The 22,361-nt window shown below is 50.6% G+C and overlaps 10 protein-coding genes across 10 annotated transcripts; 6 read left to right on the top strand and 4 right to left on the bottom strand.

Moving 5' to 3' along the window:
• Positions 1-21: 21 nt before the first annotated feature.
• MIND_00864600 (uncharacterized protein) lies at positions 22-1,817 on the bottom strand (the record flags this gene model as incomplete). Its single annotated transcript, XM_037365306.1, has 5 exons — positions 22-303; positions 359-419; positions 469-1,222; positions 1,268-1,718; positions 1,767-1,817. 5 exons carry the CDS (start codon positions 1,815-1,817, stop codon positions 22-24), a joined length of 1,599 nt encoding a protein of 532 aa, XP_037218548.1.
• A 185-nt stretch (positions 1,818-2,002) lies between these two features.
• On the top strand, positions 2,003-3,434 carry MIND_00864700 (FIST domain-containing protein; the record flags this gene model as incomplete). The annotated part of the gene is made up of 6 exons (XM_037365307.1): positions 2,003-2,442; positions 2,491-2,581; positions 2,631-2,803; positions 2,852-2,990; positions 3,044-3,139; positions 3,189-3,434. Exons 1-6 carry the CDS (start codon positions 2,360-2,362, stop codon positions 3,432-3,434), a joined length of 828 nt encoding a protein of 275 aa, XP_037218549.1. The 5' UTR covers positions 2,003-2,359.
• An 873-nt stretch (positions 3,435-4,307) lies between these two features.
• Positions 4,308-6,655, top strand: MIND_00864800 (RING-type domain-containing protein; the record flags this gene model as incomplete). Its single annotated transcript, XM_037365308.1, has 5 exons — positions 4,308-4,343; positions 4,396-4,571; positions 4,625-4,664; positions 4,714-5,000; positions 5,050-6,655. The coding sequence occupies 5 exons, from the start codon at positions 4,308-4,310 to the stop codon at positions 6,653-6,655; spliced, it is 2,145 nt and encodes a 714-aa protein (XP_037218550.1).
• Positions 6,656-7,742: 1,087 nt separating this feature from the next.
• On the bottom strand, positions 7,743-8,692 carry MIND_00864900 (Vesicle-associated membrane protein; the record flags this gene model as incomplete). Its single annotated transcript, XM_037365309.1, has 6 exons — positions 8,669-8,692; positions 8,549-8,621; positions 8,362-8,494; positions 8,271-8,310; positions 7,880-8,221; positions 7,743-7,832 (listed from the first exon to the last, which is right to left on the bottom strand). Exons 1-6 carry the CDS (start codon positions 8,675-8,677, stop codon positions 7,743-7,745), a joined length of 687 nt encoding a protein of 228 aa, XP_037218551.1. The 5' UTR covers positions 8,678-8,692.
• Positions 8,693-8,974: 282 nt separating this feature from the next.
• On the top strand, positions 8,975-10,490 carry MIND_00865000 (Acid protease; the record flags this gene model as incomplete). The annotated part of the gene is made up of 5 exons (XM_037365310.1): positions 8,975-9,213; positions 9,272-9,563; positions 9,609-9,738; positions 9,787-10,357; positions 10,406-10,490. 5 exons carry the CDS (start codon positions 8,975-8,977, stop codon positions 10,488-10,490), a joined length of 1,317 nt encoding a protein of 438 aa, XP_037218552.1.
• Positions 10,491-10,929: 439 nt separating this feature from the next.
• Positions 10,930-12,559, top strand: MIND_00865100 (uncharacterized protein; the record flags this gene model as incomplete). The annotated part of the gene is made up of 3 exons (XM_037365311.1): positions 10,930-11,233; positions 11,278-12,116; positions 12,167-12,559. Exons 1-3 carry the CDS (start codon positions 10,942-10,944, stop codon positions 12,557-12,559), a joined length of 1,524 nt encoding a protein of 507 aa, XP_037218553.1. The 5' UTR covers positions 10,930-10,941.
• A 3,573-nt stretch (positions 12,560-16,132) lies between these two features.
• On the top strand, positions 16,133-16,638 carry MIND_00865300 (uncharacterized protein; the record flags this gene model as incomplete). The annotated part of the gene is made up of 3 exons (XM_037365312.1): positions 16,133-16,173; positions 16,223-16,311; positions 16,361-16,638. 3 exons carry the CDS (start codon positions 16,133-16,135, stop codon positions 16,636-16,638), a joined length of 408 nt encoding a protein of 135 aa, XP_037218554.1.
• A 71-nt stretch (positions 16,639-16,709) lies between these two features.
• Positions 16,710-17,326, bottom strand: MIND_00865400 (GFA domain-containing protein; the record flags this gene model as incomplete). The annotated part of the gene is made up of 2 exons (XM_037365313.1): positions 16,999-17,326; positions 16,710-16,950 (listed from the first exon to the last, which is right to left on the bottom strand). Exons 1-2 carry the CDS (start codon positions 17,187-17,189, stop codon positions 16,710-16,712), a joined length of 432 nt encoding a protein of 143 aa, XP_037218555.1. The 5' UTR covers positions 17,190-17,326.
• A 251-nt stretch (positions 17,327-17,577) lies between these two features.
• Positions 17,578-18,851, bottom strand: MIND_00865500 (NAD(P)-binding protein; the record flags this gene model as incomplete). The annotated part of the gene is made up of 7 exons (XM_037365314.1): positions 17,578-17,647; positions 17,696-18,021; positions 18,073-18,147; positions 18,197-18,254; positions 18,302-18,627; positions 18,680-18,701; positions 18,754-18,851. The coding sequence occupies 7 exons, from the start codon at positions 18,849-18,851 to the stop codon at positions 17,578-17,580; spliced, it is 975 nt and encodes a 324-aa protein (XP_037218556.1).
• Positions 18,852-19,335: 484 nt separating this feature from the next.
• MIND_00865600 (Zn(2)-C6 fungal-type domain-containing protein) lies at positions 19,336-22,317 on the top strand (the record flags this gene model as incomplete). The annotated part of the gene is made up of 16 exons (XM_037365315.1): positions 19,336-19,414; positions 19,468-19,782; positions 19,835-20,043; positions 20,096-20,227; positions 20,279-20,359; positions 20,404-20,493; positions 20,537-20,575; positions 20,620-20,774; positions 20,825-20,865; positions 20,916-20,943; positions 20,988-21,105; positions 21,150-21,383; positions 21,430-21,570; positions 21,621-21,751; positions 21,803-21,918; positions 21,965-22,317. The coding sequence occupies 16 exons, from the start codon at positions 19,336-19,338 to the stop codon at positions 22,315-22,317; spliced, it is 2,262 nt and encodes a 753-aa protein (XP_037218557.1).
• Between the last annotated feature and the right edge of the window lie 44 nt (positions 22,318-22,361).

The raw sequence follows: 22,361 nt of genomic DNA on the forward strand, positions 1-22,361 counted from the left end.
AACATAGGAGTATCCAGAAGATTAAAATAAGAAGTCTTGGCTGGCTTCGGTCGTCGCAACCTTCTCTGCCTCTGCCTTCCAATCTCGTTCCAAAAGTTCAGAGAGACGTTTGGTCAGGGCAGCTTCTGTTAGATGGGGAGGGATGTAGCTTGCTATTGGTGTCTCCATTGCGTCCAAGATTGCCTTCTTGAAGGCTGCGTAGTCGTGGGGGAAAACGTGGTATACATAAGGCGGGTCAAGGACATTGAGCTCTGGGTTTTGCGTTACCCATAGTTCTCGATTCGTGGCATTGCTGGCATCCCACTAAAAAAGGATTAGCCGACAGCACAGCGAATTTTGAAGCCAATCGGATATATACCTGGTGTATGGGGTTCAAGAAGGGCACGCCGACGCATAGCGCTTGGAGCACAGTCAATTCGCTATACGGTTCTGAGCTGTGTACAAGGTCAGGAGCAATTGTAGACTCACAAGCGCGGATCCCACAGTCCAAGAAGCAGTCGCGACTTGCTCATGTACTCTAATGCCCTCGCCTCAAAGTCGTTTTCTCCTTCGTCAACGGAGTCAAGATGCGTCTGCTGGCCGACATCGACGAGATTTTTTGGGACAGTGTGAGTGTCAGATAATTGGGGGTAGTCCTTGAGGCGTCCTTCCGTCGGATGCAGCTGAGTAAAAAACCGCACTTTAGTTTCATCTCCCAATTTCTCAAAATATTCAGGAGGGAAGACATTATGAGTTTTCCAGAAGAATGTCTCGACGGTTGCCAAAATCCAGACGCGATCAAACCTATCGGCAGGAGGAACATATGGGACCTCTTTTCGACAAGAGTCAGGTATGCTGAATCCAACGAAGGATTCACCAGCGTACGCTTGTCGAGCGGTGAGTGTCCAAGGGTACCCGAAGGGCGACACCGCTTCTTCCGTCGCCTCATTTTCCCAGGTGAACATTTTGAAAGCGGGAATGCCGGTGGGATTCTGGACAGTCCGCACACAACTGCTGGTAACATCCAGGCAGGAGCGTAGGTCGGAACGGTCAAAGAGTACAAGTTTTACTTGATCCGGGAAAGCCATATGTACGTTTCGGGCCCAGCCGATGTCTTTGGGACTGAAGACGTACGAAACATTGAGACGGTCGAAAGCGGCAAGAACGGTGTGTGGAGGAGAGGGCAGGCCCGAAGGTTTGAGGAGGTAGGCTTTGTAGTAGACGTCAGAGACAACGATCACAACTGGGAGAATGGTCAGAGTACTTCGCGGACCTTGGGAAAACATACGCTGTGGTTTGTGGACACATTTCTCCTCATATATGCAGTGTGTTAACTCGCGAAGGGCGTTACGATTGTGTCCTATGGGAGGGCCTCCCTTAGACTGCAGCAGTTCGTCGACAGCAGCCAACTTGTCTTTAAGACGGAGATCAGATGTTAGCTTAACGGTGTTTCCACTCGTGACATGTCTGAATGGTGCGTCGGAAGACTCTGGGGGCATTGCAGGGTTGGTTATGGTGTTGTCGAGTGCATCGTCGAATTCTTCTGCGCCGACCATTTGATCCGGGAAAGTTGCTGTATTAGGCTCGGGCCATTTGTACACCTCCAGGTCCTCATAAGCCGGACTGTGTTTGCTTGGACGTTTCGAGGAATATGAATGCAGCGATGCTTGCAGAGGATGGCGGAAATGACCGAGTTTTTGCCATGGGATGGGGTTACAATATGACAAGAACAGAATGAACTACCAGGGTTCAATTCCGGTGGGGGAAAGCTGGATAGGAATACTCACCGTAACACCAACCACGTAGAACCCAAATCGTCGACCGCGATGAACAGCCATAGGGGAACAACTTCCGGACGAGCAGTTATATGAGGGGAGTTAGGAGTCCAAGCCATTTCGGTGCCTAGATATTTTCTGCCAAGCCTTCGAGGAGGGGAGAGGAGAAGGAAGACTCGGAGGCGAACACATTATTGCCAACCAGCCTCGAGAGTCGATGCCAAGTTTTGGAGCACGTGCTTATGCAACTCAGCACTTTCCTCACATCCTCTCCGGCGCGTCTCGCGTCCTACATTTCGCGTTTAAAAAACAGAGATCAAACACTACTATTTTCTCTGTCCCTTAATCTCCCTCCAGACGACCTTGCAAAACTTGTCCGCCAGTTGACTACATTTTCACCACGGACTCTTGGTTGTTTGTCCGCCCCCCTCCCGCATCACCATTCCAGGAACATTTTCAGCTGCTCATTCGCATTTTTCGACTCGAAAACATGTACACCGTTCCGCTCACAGATTCCAGGCCGTGAAGTCGCCCAAGTTGGGCGATACCATTCATTCAGGCGTCGAGAAGTCCCCCAACGCGATTCTCTTGGTGAACATATCGGAATGTCGGACGAGGTGGATTGGAACAGTGTCTGGGATCAGAGTATCGTGGGTAGCGAGCCGCCGCCTGAACTCCGTGGTGTGAAGTGCGTTCTTTATTGGCTAAGTTTAATTTTCCGAGTTCATTCGTGAAGCCCAGAAGACGTCAAATCGATAATATATCTCACGGATGGCGCCCCAGAAGGACTCTCTAACTCTCTTTCTCAATTCTCAGGTTCACACAAGGTTGTTGCACCGAGTCCACACAGTCTACACAAGGCTGACTCCTCGTTAGCTTGGGCTTTTCGCTGCTTCGACACCTTTTGTTACCGGCCGATCAGTAACTCTGTTTCTGAACGACGAGATTTGCGATTCAGGTGCGGTCGGCCTTGCTTTGAAGCAAGAAGCCAGCTGTGGACTGCGATTCCATGGAATGGAACCTCTGGCCGAGCCCATGATCGTATCTCAGTGTGTTCCATCTCTCCCACACCAAAAATACTGTTGACAGTGTAAAAGGTCGGAAGGAAACCTTGTCATTTTACTCGACAACAAAACTCCTACACAGCTCCTGCTTTCTGCCATTAAACAAAAGGGAATCAACCTACAGACCCCAGATTACGAAGAATTTTGTCTCGCCAGCATCCATGACCACGAAGTAAGCTCTTTTTCTCGTGTCGAAAGGCAAAGCTTAACTATTGCTGTTATAAGCCAAAACAGATGTTCAGTATCTTATCGGGCGACCCTTCGCGAGGCACGATAGCGCTACAGTCAAATTCGTCTCCCCCCTCTGGTTCGCGAGTGCAAGTAGGTGCAACTTAATGTGATTTGGCGTATCTCAGTATTTTTGTTCTAGTTCTTTTATCGCCCCAAAACTACGACCGCCGAAGTCGCCGCCACCCTCTCGCGGGGCACGTTCAGTTTCACTACTGTTCCAGAGGCGTTGTTGGGTCACAATGCGGAAGAAGAGGTTGCAGATTTAGAGCTGCCAGATTCGTTTTTGGCCGGCAGTGAGAAAGGCTTCCTCGTTTCTCGGGGGAAGGAAACACCGTGGACCTGTTCAATTCCGGGTAGCTCAGCGGTGCTGCATTGGAGTACCTGAGATTTGGAATTTGTTGAAATTTCTTTTTTCGACCGCGATTTGAGCTCATCGATGCGCTCACCCTTGGAGCTCTTCAACGGACCTTGGAGTACGTTTCCTACAATATCCATAGACGCGTCATTAGTAGTCTTTTAAACTAGAGTCTCATCTCCGTCTCAGATGAAGGGGCGACCGTTATAGCTTCGAGAAAATCGAAAATTCAACCTCTCACGGACTGTCTGTGTGCGCGTCCAGACTGTATCTTCCTGAGACTTTGCTCTGACAAGTATTCGTTTCCCTTACTCCCCCCGAAAACATGCATGGGACACGAGGTGTCACTCCGAGCCGGACTCCCCGTAGTTTGCCGTGACACGGCTCTGTCACACTCGGTGTTTCAAGCCAACAAACCCTAACAAGCACCAATATTCTGCAAAATATTCTCTTGCTAGCATTGCGCAACGAAGATCGCCACTACCACGAGAAAGAGCGCCGGAGCAGAGACTACCAGAGGACTCTCTCTTGGGCCAAGTCGTTGTGACAGCTGATGAAAGAAGTCTGGGTTAGTTCGCTGCCTGCTTGCTTCCGCTCGGCTACCTGCCTCATGTGGCCGTAAGTTATAACACTACTATTTCTGATGTTCCCGTGCATTTGGGCCCTTTCATTGTCCTCCTCTCACCTTCGACACGACCGTTGGCACGTGTCGTATTCCCAACGCGATATATTCCGTTCTTATCCTGGCCTTCTTCGTGATTAGGCCCTATACCCCCGTCTCCCGCCTCTTTCTCTTACCCCCTCAGCGTCTCGCCACGCGTATTTGCGCTCAATGCTCAGCCTTGGCTCGGGGAGCTCTTGTGATGTCTGTCTCGAACCATTTGCGGAGAACCACAAGGTGCCATGTTCAATCCCGTGTGGCCATGTATTCTGCGCCTCGTTAGTCTACCCCCTTTCATCCTCTTTCAGTTCTTGTTAATGGCTCTTTCAGTTGCTTGAACCAGGTGGAACGGCCGACTTGCCCCCCTATGTCGACTACCTTTCCAAGCCCGCCACGTTACCAAGCTCCATGTCGACCTCGACAGTCTTCGCCGGCCTTCAGCGTCACCTCCAACCGCGTCGCATTCAAGTCCTGACGAACAAGCGCGATATTTGCAAGAGCGTATTGTGCATATAGCATCCTATGGCGCCACCGAGGAGCAAACCAATGAGCTCACCAGTAGCTCCAAAGCCTTCTTGGCCGGGGTGCCCAAGACAATGGTGAGTGGCTCCAAGTCCGGACCGACATTCCGATGTTGATACGTGTTAGTATGCTGATTTGCGTGCTTCTGTCAACATGCTTAATTACATCGCGCATGTGAGAAAGCTCTTGAACGACCAACGCGCTCATGTTGCTGGTCTAGCCCACACCAACGAGGCGCTTACCCAAGATATCGATCGACTGAAAGCATCTTTTGAGGCGCTCAAGATTGAGAAGCGCCGAATTGAGCAGAACCTCCAGACTGTGTCTTCAGAGCGTGATGGGATCTCTGCTGAATATAACAGGATTCACGAGCAGCTCACAAATGTGGAAGGTCAACTGGTGTTGATGACTGAGTGCGTATTTCTTCCATATCATCTGTCTTGACCACTCAACTGCTCATAGGCAGGCAAGTTACATTCTTCTACGGCTTCCTGAACCCGCTAACCCAATTCTTTCCCTTCAGAACGAGACCTCTCAGAACCAACTCGTTTTACTCAATGAAGAGCTACATCGACTGCGCCAGGAGAATGAGTTCTCTTCTCCTGAAGGTGACAGCCCTGCTGACATTCCCGACTACCCTCCGGATGTGTCGCAGGCCAATTGGCCGCAGATCGCAGCAGACCCGTCTGCTCCATTTCTTACGCCCTGGGAGAACGTTATGAAGACGAAATTACCAGATGGTCAAGATCCGATGCCTCCTCCAGACGACAATGCAGTCCCCAAACTGTGTGGCGCCGCTGGTTGCCCGCATTCGTGCGACTGTATGCCGTTTCTCCTCTTCTCGCCTGGCGCCCAAGCACGAGCTGCCGCAGTCAATATGGCGCGTTTTGGGACTTCTTCATTTCACAGCGGCATTTCTCTTAGCTTTCAAGAACATCACCGTCGTTCGCGGTCACATTCACGGTCACGTTCTCGTCCTCGAAGCCGGTCATTGTCTCGAGCGTCGTCTCCGTTGCGATCATCCCCGACCACTGTCAGCACTTCTCACCCCAGTCCACCCGAAGGCATGTCAATGTCGATCAACATCCCAACGAGCAATCCTCATGCCCAGGTTCTGCGTGGACGATTACAAGACTTGTTAAGCGACCCAGTAGTCTCATCGTCACTTCCGAATATGCCGACAATGCATGCTCCATCATCACCCTCGCCACTTTCTCGTGAATTCAAGCACGCTCCAAGCTCCTCTCAACGAGTTTCAGGTGCTCCGATCTCCCATGAAAACCCGTTGCCCATATCACCACCCACTGCGGAGCCAGAACGCGCTTCTTCTGGCAAGGCTAAAGATTCGTCACGTACCCCACCCTATCCTGCTGCGAGCTCCAGCAAAGTCAAGGAGATTCACCCTCCAATGCTCTACGCGAGTGGTCTAAGTCGCGAGCGTCCCACAGTCACCAAATCTCGCACGCACCCCCCTATGGTATATGGGAGCCCCTCAGCCACAACTTCGATGCCTGCAGAGTCAGCAAAGCCACCGCTGTATAGATCATCCAGCGGTAGTTCGTCAACAGACTCCAGTCGAACTCTGACAGACAAAGAACGACGTAGAGCTGAGAAAGCGGCTGCTCGAATTGCTCCTCACCCACCTATGATGCTACCTCCTTCGCCCTCTCGACTGACTGCCCCGACTGTCTCTGGTTTGCGACTGCCGTCTCCTGCTTCTGGGTCTTTTTCTTCTGGGAATGGCGATGGCCGAGTGCCAGCCCCGCCTGTCGTACATGCTGCCTCCGCTCAGGCATATTTACAAGGCCAAGTTTCAGCCTCACAACAACCTCGCGCGCAGGCCCACGCGAATCCCCCGTCTGCTGCAAATCCAACTACCAACAATAGCAACAACAACAATGCGTTCACCGTGCTTGACCAACACATCAAGCAAACAGAACGCGATGTTATTGCTGCTTATGATCACGCGGGCAATCCCCGACCACAGCACCATGCCAAACCTAATAAACGCATTCCCCCTCCCATGAGCACCATGCAAATGGCTGCAGCTAGCGCCCTCTACGCCTAGTAACTCGTCATTCTTTTCCCCCCGGCGCTACACCCGTTCTCGTTAGAATCTCCCCCCAGTATTCATTCTATCTTTATTTTGCTCTGCTTCGCTTTGTTGTAATTTTAACCTCCGCCGTACTCTCCGTGTTACCGGTACCTACCTACCTAGTCTAGCAAACGAACGAACGAACTTTGGCTGCCAATACTCCCAGGCTGATCCATTAGAAGCGTGCTAGATGCCAGTGCCCAGTAAACTTAGTTCAATCCCGGCCCCGCATCAACGGCAGCCCCCAGGGACAACTTTGCTCGATTCGGACGTTATCGCGCCAATGTTCATTGACACGGTAGATCCGAGGCGGAGCAATCTCCAACTGCGGTCACGAGGTCTCATTTTCCCCCCGCTCTAATCCGACTGGCGCAAAGCCCAAACAAGACCGATAGTGGCGTTTTTGCAGCTAGTTGACGGCGTTGAAATAATCAACGAATTGCTAGCGACGAGCTGGTTCGTTTTGTGCACGCGACCGGCGTGCGGCTGGAAACTCTAAATTTTTAACTGTTCGTGGGGGACTATGAAATGAAATTCGCGCAGGTTGGCGCCGATTGGGTTGAAGTTGCGAATTCGCGCGCTCTGCTTCTGGCCGTGGAATCTGCCCTGGACGATGTTTCCAGTGGGTGGACAAGCGGCATAATGCGCTCTCCTCGGCGGCCAACTGGGTGAACTGCAACTTGGCAAAAGGAAATTAGGGTACTGACGCCAACAGAGTCCGCGTTTTTTCTTTCTCTAATTAGTGATCTTCGGGATAATGGGGCCACATGAAAGAAAGCCAACGTGCGTTATATTGTTATCGATGCGTTCGACGCCCACGATGTGTCACGGAGCAAGGGTTCCTACGAACTGGGTACTGGGACACACACCTCTAAAAGGCAAACATCCTTTCTGGGAGCGAAGTGCAAAGACCTCGAGGCCGATCCGGAGGGAGTTGAACTAGCCGGATCGCTTGCAAGCCAATAAATCGTTCAGCAACCGGTTTATAACAGAGGTGTCTAAGATACAATGAAGAGGGAGCCATACCGTGTGTGTCTCGATAAATTAAGTAAGCAAATATCTATGGGGCAAGGTCTGCAGGCTTGCTTTTTGATGAGCATTGATTCAGACCAGCGCCACAGAATTGCGCAACAAGGATCCAGAGAAAGACCTATTCAAGTCAGCAAAGCTTATGTAATCCTGGCGGAGGTCACGTACCAGACCCACTAAGAAGCACAATGCAGTGATCTTGGAATTCCGCCACCACATTTGGCGACGAACAGTGCGAGCGCCACGACGGAAAGCAGTCGCTTGACCAGCCATGACATCAGTTTTGTCGACCAAAAGCTCAATACGTTCGCCACGGCTAAGGATTTGTTCAACATTCTGCACCATGATGTCCTTGACTTGGTTAAGCTGGTTCTGGGCTTGGGCGAGGGCATCTTCTGGTGGTGCAGTGTTGTATGTATTCATTAACGCGGCAATCGTAGGCCCAAAGGAGCCTTGCAAACCGTGCGCGGGCAATTCGGAGGACCCGGAAGAGGAGGGGGCACCGAGGAACTAGGTCTAGGTCAGAAAGCGGATTTAATGCTGCTTATGACGATACTACCTTTCGCTGAAGGTCGGCAAGAAATGCGAAAGGCATCCGTCTGATAACATGGCTCAATTTTGAATCCAGCACTGATTGCATGACCACTCACCGTCCTGCCGAATCGTCCGCCATGACCAAATACGTCAACCCGCCCTCCTTGATATAGTGGAACAAGTATTCCTCCCAGACATAGGTCAGCTTGCTGTCGTTCGGGGGGATCTTGGACAGGATCTTCTCCGTTGCTGGGCAAATCGCGTCAGTCGCTTTCGCAGGTTTCTTTCACCAAAACAATTGACCTTGAGAGAAGTTGCGCTTGCCAGCCTGATGCTCAGCAAGAATAGTGGAGCCACGGGCGACCAGAGCGTGAATCTACTGACATATGGACGACGTCAGAGGGCAGAGAGACTGAAACGCACGAGAGACATGGTTGCTGCGATTGAGACGAGTTGATGACGTAACTTCACTGATTGACTTACTCTTCCATGCTTCAGTCTCACACAAACGCTCGCCTTTCAATTGTGTAGGAATGCTCGACACGATGTAATGCCCCCCGAGGAAAACGAAGAAAATACCGGGCCCAGGGTGTTTTTTGCTACCCTGGTCCCTCACATTCAACAGCCTCAATCGCATCGCTGGTCGAGACGACCTGAGACGACGCGCATTGCGCAGCACTCTGAACTGGTATATAACTTTCTTTAACAAAGAGAGATGACCATCCAAACATGCCCTTTACCTCACTCGCTCTACTTCCTCTAATATTTACAGCGTTCACCGATGCTGCTTACACTCCTTCGAGTTTTTCCGCACCAATATCTGGCAGAGCATCTCGTCGAAGGGACAAGGCCAATGCGTTGGGTAGCAACGGAATCACTTCGTTGGCTGGCGCGAATACCGACTCCGAATACCTTGTGAACGTAACCGTCGGAGGACAGAACTTCAGGCTCCTAGTTGATACTGGAAGGTATGTGCTCTCTCGAATATCGGAAACTCGTACAGCCAAATCTCACTCTTTTCCACAGTGCGGATCTATATATTCCCAACATCAACTTCACCTGCGTTAATGCAACTGGAAACACGGTCCCACAATCTACTTGCGCTCTGGGGAGCGCTGGATTTGACCCCACTGCCTCCAAAACGTTCCAGCTCCTCGACAATGTAAGCTTCAACAACACATATGGAACTGGTGAATTTGTAGCGGGGCCAATGGGTCTCGACACCGTTACTATCGCTGGCATCGAGGTCAAGAAACAGGTTGTGGCCGTACCCGATATTGCGTTCCTCGAAGGGAATGGCGAGAGATCGGGAATACTGGTGTGGAAGGTTTTATGATGTCCTTAGTTTGCTCACTGTTCCAAGGGCCTGGCCTTTCCTGATGATACCCATTTGTTCAATGTCAGCGATCCAACGAAAGCTTCAAGCAGTACCCGTAATCCCTACGATTCTTTCTTTCTCAGTGCATACAAACAGAATAAAGTCAACCGTCCCTGTGAGCCCATTTAGTCCAGGATATCCTCCCGAAAAATAACTTTTTCAGACTTCTCTTTAGCGCTCAACCGTGGCAGCGTTGCCAACGAGCTAAACTCGACTTTGGATCCAAACCTCGGTTATATCGCATTTGGCGGCGACGTTCCAGTAGCAATGTTGCCTCACACGTCAACTACGGTTCCCATCCAAACTGTCGCTCTTTCATCCAATACTTCGGCCGAGTTTCTCTGGTATGCAGTGACAATTGACTCGTACAACTTCCCCGGTAGCGAGTCGATACCAGCAGCCGCCAACGGAAGCTCAACGCCAGGTCCTACGATTATTGATAGTGGCACCCAGCTCGTTGTAGTACCCGAGCCCGTCGCTGCTGGCTACGCGTCCAAGTTCAACCCCCCTGCAACTCTCACGGCTGCTGCAACTGGACTTAGTCTTTGGACAGCAGACTGTAACGCAACGGTTCCAGAGTTTTCTGTCACCATAGGCAGGAAGAATTTCACCATGGACCAGAAGGACCTTTTATTCCCGGTTTTGGCGGACAAACAGGGGGACATCGTGTGTCTCCTGGGAGTACAAAATGCCAGTCATCCAGCGCTTGCATTTGAACAGAGCATCTTTATCCTGTAAGCTCTATCCAAAATCATTTCCCAGAGACCTCACGGGCTCTCTAGTGGCGACACCTTCCTGCACAACGTGGTCACCACTTTCAACCCAATTGACAAAGAGGTTGCCTTGACGGAACGAGCGCCGTATTAGTCGTTGCAGTCAAGATATAGCACAAAACTTGAACATTTTCTTATCAAGACATACTTCAGGCCGATTCGTACAATCGTTGTTGACGACCCACAAATGTAAGCGAAATGATCGCGAAAAGTACAGGTTTCGCCGTTGTTGTATCTTGAGCTCGTGGCAGGGCTGTCTTTCAAACTTGAAGTTGGAGATAGCAGAGAAAAACAAAGCTGACGCCTTGGCTGACGCAATAAATTCTTAGAATCTCTTGAACAGATACTACAACAGCCTGACTCCTACTTCTGCACTTTGACAAAGTACAGAGACGGTTTGCCCTCGGAGCTCGCAGGCAACACAATGAGTAATCATTCAGACAGCTCAAGAGAGGCCACCTATCACCTGATCGTGACTGATGAATCAGCAGCATTACGAGGTGCACGGGTGCAATAAGATGCCGACGGACTTGACAAGGATCATCATGCTCCAACTCCCCAATGAAATTCGGGCCCTCATCTTCGGTTATGTCGATTCTCAGACTCTCTCCGTTGTCTCAATCACATCTCGTCTTCTTCATGCAGCAAGCGCAAGTGCTCTCCTCCGCCATCTTGTATGGCGAAGTCATCGCCGAGCAGAAGAACATCTGCACACTTTCTGGCAGAAATATCCTGACAGGGAGCGCTTTGTGCGCTCGTTGAGCCTCAAATTCACCCCAGCACTGCGTAAAGACTTGAGTTCAGACCCAGAGCCCGACGGGTCAGAATTTGACTTTGGTATGATGCGAAATTAGCATTTGTACTGTGTTAAAATCTCCCAGATTTCCACCAGGACGTCTTGAGCAAAATCAGCCGTTTCCATTACAGCCTCTTCCAATTAGTACTGTGTGGCCTAGCCATTCCAGCCAACTTCTACGCATTGCTCGACTCCCTTCCTCACCTTCGCGACTTGACAATCCGACAGTGTGTCATTCCCGATCCCCCTCCACGCCTCTCGTGTCCACCGTCACTAGAAGTACTTACACTTGTACATCTACGGCCTCGTCGACAAAGAGTCCCAACTTACAGTCCCTATTTCATCCATCTTTTCCCCACCGTTACTCGTCTTGCAATTGACCACCTCGGGATCGCAACATTTCCAGCACCCCACAGCTTTCCGATGATATGCTCTCCAACTAACATCGTACTAGCTTTCAGTTTCCCCTCGCTCATGCTTCCAACACAGGACTACGCCAATATACTGCGCGAAATCCCCTCGGAAAATCTATGCACGTTGACAGTCATTGACACTTTCTGCTACAGTCCAACACGGCCTTCTTGCCCAGAACTCGATTTCTGGGACACTAAGTTGCGGTTCCCGTGCCTCCACTCTGTGACGGCGCCACTCGCGATCATCAACGCTCTAATAAGAGTCACGGCAGGGCTCCAACATGTCGCTGTCCAGGGTGCCATTTGGCATACCCATCTCGCCACTCGTCTGATTGACGAACTCCAACAATATCGTCATCATGTCAGGTCGCTGGCCCTGACACTGGTTTCCTGGGACGAATTGGTTGCTACACGTGCCTCTGAAGCGTTGCCGCGATTGGAACGGCTGGAAATCCTCTACCAAGTCGATGGTGAGGGTGGAATAGATGACTTCCAGCCGCAGCCATCGAAAGTTTGCCTATCTTCATTTCAATTGTTCCGTTCATTGATCTAGTTTCACAGGCCTTTTTCGCGACGATGACAGGAAGGCACCTAAGCAAGCTCCCTCACCTGACCACACTGTGCATCCACCCTTTCCCGGCTTCGCTCTACGATTCGTTTCAGTTCCCCCTCCGCGCGCTGGAGGAACCAGCGACTCCCAGCTTCGCGTTAGTAGTTGAAGAAGGATTGCGCCGTGTAAGCCCCGCCAAGATCGAGGAAATGTGGAGGTTGCTGCCCAATTTGCAGCAGGTGACGCTTCCTGACGGTGACCAAGCATTGCAAACCTGGATCAGACATGCGAAGGGTCAGTGGCGGGCAATGGGGAATTGTCGAGACTATGAGGCTGGCTGGACCTCTGCGCGAGCAGTCCCGAAGACTATGTATGCAACCCATGATCCATCCATATACGAATAGATGTGCAGCTGGCCGGTTTGGAAGAAAGCACTACCATTGGTTATATTTGGACTTGCATTCTGTAAATTTCAATCCTGGCAAGCACATTAAAAAGACGCCGACACATCTCCGCCTCAACTCGCCAACTCTCCACCCCAAGATCTTCCCAACCCACTTCGTTGACCGAAAACAATTTAAAACCGAGTTCATACTCCGAACTCGACACTGTTCCCGGTATTGGCGGACAGACAGGGTGTCTCCTGGGGTACAAAATGCTAGCCATCTAGCACTTGTATTCAATCAGAGCATCTTTGGACTGTAAATTATATCCGGAAACATTCTCCACCTCACGGACTCCCAACGACACCTTCCTGTCACGTGGTCACCACTTCAAATTGACCGAACAAGCGCGGTATTAGTCGTTACATTCAAGAGATAATACAGTCCTCTTTGAAGCTTAGATTATACATTGTCTTGTCCACCGTTTTCTCGATCTTTTTCCAGTCCGAGCGCCGTTGGATGAATTCGTAGATATCCTGATTAAGATTATCTTATCACCTTGATTGATGCAATCAAATTAAATGATGCATACCTCGGGCCGATATGCCCCACCATATCGTGACACATCTCGCACAATCTGCGCTAGATCCTTTGCGTCGTCCACCACGTAGACATGGCCCAGCATCTTCAGGTGCGAGAAATCCGCAGTGATCGAGGGGACCTTCAACGAAGAAATGAAGGTATGGTACGTGTTCAAGTCAGCGATCAGGTGGAAGCCACCCGCAAGAGAAATAATTTGGCGCTTGATATGCTTTTGCAAGATGCTGTGGCAGACATTTAGTGGACGTCAACATAAGTAGGACCGTGGCTCACGCAATCAGCCGAATGCCGACTTCTTGATAAAACACCTCAAGCACTTCTTTACTTGTGCTTCCTTTCAACAGTTTGCAGTGCATATCGAGACACTTGATTGCTTCTGTGCACCCTTTGGTTGAGCCCAAATCAAGCGGTGTGTCGTCAGGAGGATAGTACTCTCGAGGTTGTGTAAGCGTCAAGATGATGTGTTCGACTTGGTTCATCAAGACTTGCGTTCCCGCATTCAGCCCAGTCGCCACAGAATCATCGAGTGCGTTCTCGAACCGCTTCTTCTCCCGGACAACAGGATTCAGAAAATCCGTGCGATCGATGTGCGGTGCCTGGTCAAGTATCAGTTGCAGACTTTACTCGTTGAACGAAAGTATAGACCAATTCTTTGTCGAAAAAGACTTGGACCATGGATTGCATAGTGTCACCGATATGGACAAGTTCGAAGAATTGCAACAGCGGCGCGACACTCGTGGTCTCTGAATGTTCCTCGGGCTTGTAGGAGTTCATTTGCTCGTTAGCACTACACACATATTGAGTGATATTCTAATCAAGGTGATGAAAGGAACCCACATGCTAAAGCCAGCAGTTATATGCCGCTCTCCCAAAGCTTGAAGCATCAAAATGAAGAGCTCCTCGATGGTATCCCGTACACGGTGTCCATAATGCCCCGGATAGTCCGCAAATGTTTCGACTCTTTTCAGAGCCTCGTGGTCAGCATGTATGAGTTCAAGTGCGACATCCAGAGACAAGAGCAAGTCGAACTTGTTGCTAGCGCCAGGAAGAGGGGTGCTGGCGCCAGAAGTTGCAATAGATGTAGAACTCCGTATTGATGAAGAGGATGAGGGCAGGTCAAGCCTTGATGAGGAGGACGAGGCAGAGGTTGATGCTAATTATTGCTCAACAAAGAAGGCCCAGCCACCAATGAAGAATGCTCACATAGAGAACGAGGTATCGACTGCCTGTTGGATTTCTCGTCATCATCGTCAGCTTCAAACATGCCCTTTTCCAGCTCAAGATTGCGAGAATAGCCATTGCCAACAGGGCCGTTGCTGGTCGCCCATCGCTGTGGATTGAGCATGGCAATTCCCTGTACCGCAGCTGTTCCGCCGGTTATCAAGGCACCACCGACGGCACGGGGCACAATCGTGACTGGCACAAGCAGAGCAGATGTGAATGAGGCAAGGACATTCCGCTTGACTTGAGCTGGATTGTGCGATGACAAGAAACGTGTCGAAGACGCTCCTGCAGTCGCTTGTTCGGCCATCTGTCGATCCCAGTTTTTGCAAGTCACTTCAAAGGCTTGCTTGACGGACTCGACTTCCTCATCAAGATACTCGTCCATGTTGATTTCGAACATTCGATATCTGGATTAAGCTTCTCAACGATGAGTTGATACCAGCATTGATGAAAGCCTACTCACACCACATCCTCCGCGCGTGTCCTCTGTACATTAGAGTCTTCTCGTTCTGCAGCTGCCTGCATAATCACGTCTGCCATCCGCCATGATTCGCGAAACGTGGCGGCTGTTGCTTTGAGAAATGTCGCGTTTGAGATTTCTCGAGCACGGGTAAGGAGAGAGGTGATATATTCCGCGACGACTTCGGTCGCAATCCGGTCACAGAATGCGATCAGGGTCCCAGATGCTGGAGGGAAAACTCGAACGGCACGTGAGCCGTGCTCTACTACTGCAGCGAGAATGGAGTCCATGAACTCGTGCATGGAGTCAAAGTTGAGATATCCTTCGTTGGTGACATTGTCGAGTGGTCTCCACTGTCCTTGTTGGTAGAATATTTCACGCTTCTCAGCCCACACTTTGCCCATTTCCCACTCCCCAGTGCCATCCCAGACTTGCCAGCTAGATTCGGCAGCTTCTCTCATACCTTCTTCATCACCACGACTATCGGCAGCATCGAATCCAGCAAGCGCATTGGCATCGAAACGATCCATTGCGGATCGGAGAGCGGCGTACATAGACTCCCATTTACGTAATGGCTTAATTTTCGGGGAAAGGAAGAGTGAAAGGAGATGAAGCGTGAGTGACTCCTGGCGAAGGGAGGGTTCGGGCAGCAGGGATGATAATTCAGTGAGGATCACGTGAGGTGGTGAAGCCAGCGCAGTCGTTAGCGGTTTCAGCAGGCCGTGTGCGCGGATGAACATGGTTCTGAATGTCGGCTTTGTCGGGAGAGATGGGGTGAGTGTGGGTAGACGGACGGAAACCGGCGTGATAGGCCCGAATGAACCAACGAAGTCGCCCATTTCGTCGGCAGATGGTCCAGAGAGAACATCTCCGGAAGCGAAGTCGCCAAACTCGTCATCGACGGTAATTGTTGGCGGTGCTGCAGCCCTCGATGCCGCCGCTTTGCTGCGAGTACGCGACTCTAACGAGTCCAATACGGAATCAAGTTGATGCTCTTCAACTCCTAGTGCTTTCCACCGTGACTCCCAGATGCTTTCAGAGCGGCTGAGACCAGAAGTCGCATGGTTGCATCTAGCATAGGCCGGAAAGTCTGGGACAGGAAGGTAGGAAAGAATGAGTAGGTGAAGATCGGAGGGCAGTCGGCCAATAACTGGGGGGGTTTGCGGTTTTTGCGGTGTCCGCGAGAGTAGCCCTGTTGTGTTGTTATACAATCGAACAGGCTCTAAGGTGGCGAATTTCTCCATGTCCGAAGCATGAGAGTGCGGTAAGAAGATGAATGGGGCGAGGTCACGGGTTCCTCAAACTTTTCGATGGCTGACGTCGACGACTATCCGTCGCTGTACTGGATAGCGTGAATTTCCATCTTCAATATGCTGCATACGGCTCAAATGATAGCCTAGGATCCCTTCTCTTCTGCTTTTGTCAGGTTGGTATGCACGCAAATGGTATTTGGCTCGCCGTCTGAAGGTCCATGGAATTGGGAAAGGAGGTGCGCGTATTGGAAACGAGCGACTCTTGTGCTCTAAACCTTGCCAAAGCTCCTGGCTTTCAAACCAGCGTGAGGAAAGTTCGCGTTCCGCCTGAAATCATGGAACGCATTCGGCGCGGCGAAGATGTCAGTGCGGAAGAAGTCACTGCTGCCATGGCGCGGATGGAAGCCGAGGAGAAGGGAAACCCACCACCCTCTACTTCTTCTAAACCTCAAAAATCCGAGACCAAGATAAAGCCAAAGCCACCACCTGCAGAACCAGCGAATGAATGGTTACCCGAGGGTATTACAGCACCGCAAAAGCGAGCCAAAGGAAAGAAGAAATGACCCGTCACCGTCTCTTTCTGGCACATGTATTACTATTTACCAGGATGGAATATTGGACCACGTTCTCCCAGTTACCATGCTCTCCCATTAACCGGCGTGCGCTGAAACTTCTTGAGCTCGATGTTGTCGATGGTTCTGGTGTTGACAACGATGATGCCCGGATGTCCTGGCGTAGGAACCGGGACAAGAGCACCAATATACGACCCACAAACTTTGCAGGATCTGTGGTTTACTCTTTTGGCGTGGAACTTGTAGATTGACAAGTCCCCTTCCGATCCACTGGTCAGTCTGAACTTGTTTTCCCAAGTGTACCTGATGGAGATTATGCTTAGATCCAAAACTTATAACCCCAACACTTACACATTCATTGACCCGCGGTCCTCGCAAATAGAACAGTTGCATTCGGGAACAGGCAGCGAATATATGTCCGCTGGGTATTCAAACTCGAACCGAATCTTCTTGCAATGACAACCACCGGTGTGGGTTGATATCTCTACTCCTTCTGGCCAAGGGATTGGGAGATTTGGGGGCGGAGAAGAGTCTGAAGACATGGTGCTGAATGAGGGCAAGTTGACTCGTTCGGTCCTTTATATAGACGCTCCGGTCTTACTAGGACCCGCGAAGTGCGAACAACCTACCTGGATCCACAAGCCCCGTGGATACTGAAAACGTGATGTACGACACAAGATGCCACGGCTGCTGTCGCTACAAAGCAAGCGCCGAGTCTCGGGAGGTTAAGCCCTCTCTCAGTTGGCTCATGGTCAAGGGTCCGAATTTGGGTGTTAAAGAGTGCAAAAACCGAGCCATGTCCGAATCGGCAGGGATGGTCTTATCTGCGTTGCTCACACGAACCCATCTTCAATAACGGCAAATGGTAGATTGATTGAAAGTTCACTACTTAACACAGCGCAAGATGAACGATCTTTGCGGGGAGCAAGATCAAGCAACCCCCTTGGAAGCGTCGCCTTTGCTCTTCACATCGAGTGCGATGTTCTTCGAAAGCTTCGTCCTATTAACTGTTCAGAAGGCATGATTGCGATGATAAGCGACCACTTACTGTTCCTCCGTCAGTTTCGACTGGATCTTAGATGTGTCCGAGCCCTTAGCCTTGGCTTGCGCGAGCTTGATTTTGAGCTGCTGGACCTCGCCCGTAAGCTTCAACACTTTGTTCTGGATTTTTCCAACAGAGAGTGCATCCGCGGCGGCACCAGATGCAGCCTTGATTTGCGGGTTGAAGAGCTCTGTCTCCGCTGACTCAGCAGCTTCACGCATCGTGCCTAGGTTCTTGATTGATGTCGCGTCGACTGTGGCCAAATCGACCAACTTGAAGGGGTCTACGAAGACTGCTGCGGCTTTGGCCTGAGCATTGCCAGCCGTGCCATCCTATGTTCGGGTTCAAGCTCCGTAGAAACCTACAACAACATCGACACTTACGGAGATTTGGAATTGGGCGTAGTTCTTGAGCGCGAAACCTTTAAAGGCCGCCCGCTTGGACTTGCTGGCGACACCCTGGTCCATTTCATTTAGATCACCGATGCAGGATTAGTCAATGGTATACCTTGGACTTCTTGCCCTTGTTCTTCACATCCGTAGCGATGTTCTTGCTGAGCTTAGTCCTACAAAATATTTTAGCCCAATCGTAGAAGGAGCTGGAGCAACGCACTGCTCTTCTGTCAGAGACGCCTGGAGCTTAGAGGTGTCAGAGCCTTTGGCCTTCGCCTGAGCCAGCTTGATCTTGATCTGTTGAACTTCTCCGGTCAACTTCAGAACCTTGTTCTGGATCTTCCCGACAGAAAGTGCATCGGCCGCAGCACCGGATGCTGCTTTGATCTGAGGGTTGAACAGTTCCGTTTCGGCTGATTCGGCGGCTTGACGCATGGTACCCAAGTTTTTGAGCGAAGTCGCGTCAACTGTGGCCAGGTCGACAGACTTGAAGGGGTCCACAAAAACTGCGTTAGCATGTGCCTGGGCATTACCAGCAACGCTATCCTATTGTCATTGCGTTGACAAAAATTGTATGCAGTTGTAAAATCCCACGAACCGAGATTTGGAAGGCGTTGTAGCTGTAATGAACGGTCTGAGTAATGCGAAATGAGAGTGAAAGAAGAAACATACTTTTTCAGTCCGAAAGAGAATGCACGTTTGGCAGGGAGAGGGGCCGCGACGGCGGTGAGCGCAGGGACGAGGAGTGCGAGCAGTTGGAAGCGGCCCATGGCAGAGAAGCAACGAAGTATGACGAGAGTAAAGGGTGCTGGGGACCGTAGAAAAGAAAGTGAAAATTCGCCGTCAAGACGAGGGAAAGGGCGAAAAAAGATGGACTGAGGTCAAGCTGAAGAGCCGACACCACGAGTCATGCCATTTTAAAGCCCTCGGAGGCAATAACATTGACAAGCGGGCCCCGTATCGTCAACGCTACGCGCTCGCTTGCAGTGGCGGGATCAGAAGACGCCTCTATGTCCGGCCCGGCATCAAGCCCGGCATGCCATTAGTTTGAGCATTGCGTCAGCAACAAAAGGTTGCCTTGTAATCCACGTCAGTTTGCTCACTCAGCCTCAACGAGTGCTCGTCGTCGCCCCACATTTGCCACTGAGCGGTTCCACCCACCACCTGGCCAAATTAACGCTGTCGCGTGATTGCGCAGCGCAGCGAACACGCGACTGCCTTTTCTTTTGATTGTTGTCCGCAACCGTCACCGCCATGAGCGTTGAAGCAGAAGAGGTTAAAGTGAAAGTGAGACGACCCGACCGGAGTTGCGATCTATGTAGGAGGAGAAAGAGTGTGTTACCCTTCTCGCACCTACTCTATCCTCGTTAATATCACTACTCACAGTTCGGTGTGATGGGTCGAAGAAGCCAAACAACACATGTTCTAATTGTAGCTTCTTCGGGGTGGATTGCACCTATCTTGAGCCCGCCAAGAAACGAGGTCCCAAGAGTAGAGTGGTGGAAGACCTCAAAAGGGAGAATTTGTTACTGCAAGCTAAGCTACGCGCCTTGTCGGTTTGCTCCCTATGCGCACAGCCACTTCAGAAAGATCCAAATGGCCTATTGGAATCCTCCTCAGCATCTATGTTCCAGCAGTCAAATTCCGACTCTCCTCCCTCAGATGAATACGAAGACGAACAAAACGCAGAGGACTCGACTGGTCAGCTTACGTCTCTTACTACTCGAGAGCTGCAAAACACTTAAACATTTAGGCCACGAGTTATCCACTCAATTCGACAAGATTACAATCGGCTCTAAATACTTCGGGGCCGTCAGTAACTTTGCGCTCGCCAGTTCTGCTATCGTCGTGAGCACGAATCCCAAGTCAAAAACACCAATAACGCGCGTTCAGGCAAAAGAGAGGTTTACTGGCCAACTATCGGTGACTCGACGGCGTACTGAGATATGGGACGTGCTTCCGGTAAGCCATTGTGGTTATTCTGCACCTTAGTGCCCAAGTCAACGCCTCATAGTGGGAACGGGATGCATATGAACAGCAAACTAACTACGTCTATCCCGATTCCGACTTGATATCATCCCTTTTATTTCTCTACTTCGAAAATGTTCACCCAACCATCCCTGTCCTTCACCAGCCTTCGTTCGAGGTGCGCCAGAACAGATTTATTGCTTCTCGCGTTTGCTCATACTGCCAGTAGCGTTCCGTTAAGGAGAACTTATATCTTCGAGACCCGCAGTTCGGAGGAACGCTCCTGGTCGTTCTCGCTATTGGATCCCGTGTGCGTTTTTCACTGAGTGGACTCATGTTGTGAACCCGTTTTAGTATTCAGATGACCCTCGTGTATTCGTCGACGGCAAATCGACGTTGTCGTCCGGTTGGCGCTTTATCAAGCAGCTACCAGTTGTCCGGAAGGTTTGGCGCCATGGGAGAATAAGGGGTGTTCTAACATCAACAGTGGTTTGAACCTACAGTGGACGAGATACAATTCTACTTCGTCAGTCTTCCTGCCCATAATAGTACCCATCCAACTCCGCACAGCTTATGACTTTCTATTACATTGGGACTTCGAGACCCCAAGGATGTTGGACGTATCTTGGCCTTGGCACACGGTTCCTCCAACAGCGCGGGGAGCACCGTTATCGAAGAGGGCATCCTCCGACATATGAATCCGAGCTCTGGAATCGAGTATTTTGGTGTGTACTCGTCTGATTCCTTGTTGTGTCCTGATGCTGTTCCTCCCTAGGAACTTCTTTTGCTTGGATAAGTCCGTATGCGCATTTATAGGTAAGTTCTCTCCCTTTTCTTTACTTCTTGGACCCACAAACACTTGACAGGCCGTCCGACGGGACTGCATCCTGAAGAGTATCAACTTTCTCGGTCGCTGCCATCGATCTGACGTGTTCTAGTGTCGAAGCCGATCCCCCCCTCGAAGTAGACGACAAGTATTGGGATGCAAACTTTGTTCAACCATCTGGTCAACCTGCTTATAATGCATATATGACATACTATGTGCAACTTAGTGATGTATTATCGGCTCACAGGGCGTTTCTTAGGTATAACCATCGTAGATTCTGGGAAACGCAACGCGCCGTCTGTATAGCTCCAAGAAATCGAAGGCAATGCAAGGGTCAGACGGCCGAGACTGGGAGCAAAAAGTTGTTGCGGACTTGGACTCAACAATGAATCGATGCTTCGACTCGTTTCCTGATCATCTTCGCTGGAACCCAGATAGCATCGACTGCGTCGCATTTTATGACCAGGCGTTTGTTTTGTATGCCAATTATCATTATAACCGCATAGTGGTCAGTTAGTGACGATATGACCGGGTTAATGGCTTACTCTTTAAAGATTCATAGGCCCTATATTCACGGATCAAATGCTCTGGCTGCTCCTTCTTTGCTGATATGTGCCAGCGCAGCTCGCGCAATCATTCACGCTTCAGAATCATGGATTAAGGCTCGCCGATGTCTCCTGCCGCAGATGACCATTGTGCGTGTTTTTATGAGACTATGCTACTTGCTTCATTGAACGTCGACTAGTCACCTATTTTCGTTGCAATCGTCTTGATTATAATGTCGACTTTCTCAAGTCGGGCAATTAGCGCTGTGGTGGAGAAGGACAAGGCACTCGTGAGGTCGGGCTTGGATCTTTTCAAAACATGCGCAACGCGGTGTGTTGCCTTCATGTCCATTCAATGGCATTGACATCGATGCTTCTCCAGTCGACGTTCCGAGGGCCGATTATGGGAAATGCTACACCAGCTTCAATCTGACGAGAGTCCTTTCTCACGCAAGGATGATGTTCGAGACGGACAAACCCACGATCCCTTAAACGACGGTATGTAGTAGCATGTTCTTGTTTTATCTCTCATGTTCCCACTTAGGTTGTTTTGGTCCGATTACAGCACTCCAGTCCAGTATGGTCAATGATGCTCTGAGACTCTCATCCGGCTCGTCGCTGCCAAATCCCAACACTCCTTGGACCAGCGTCAGCGCTAGCAGTCATATCCCTAGTTCATCGGCCTCCGTTTCCAAGCCAGGCCTTTCCATAGAACAGCTTCTCGCGGAAACCGCAGATCTCAACGCGCTACCGCCTCTTGACCCCGACCCATCCATTACTAATGACGATATGATGGTTGATCTTTCGCTGTGGAATGATGTTCCCCTTGACCTGTCTGATATCAGCCAATGGGGTGCAATTTTTCACAAGAATAGCAACTGGAATCTAAACTTTTAAATCCAATACAAGCCGTACCATAGTTCTTAATCTGCACTAGTCCA

The sequence above is a fragment of the Mycena indigotica genome (assembly GCF_014461135.1).
Source record: "Mycena indigotica strain 171206Taipei chromosome Unknown Mind.scaff0007, whole genome shotgun sequence".
Taxonomy (NCBI): Eukaryota; Fungi; Basidiomycota; class Agaricomycetes; order Agaricales; family Mycenaceae; genus Mycena; species Mycena indigotica.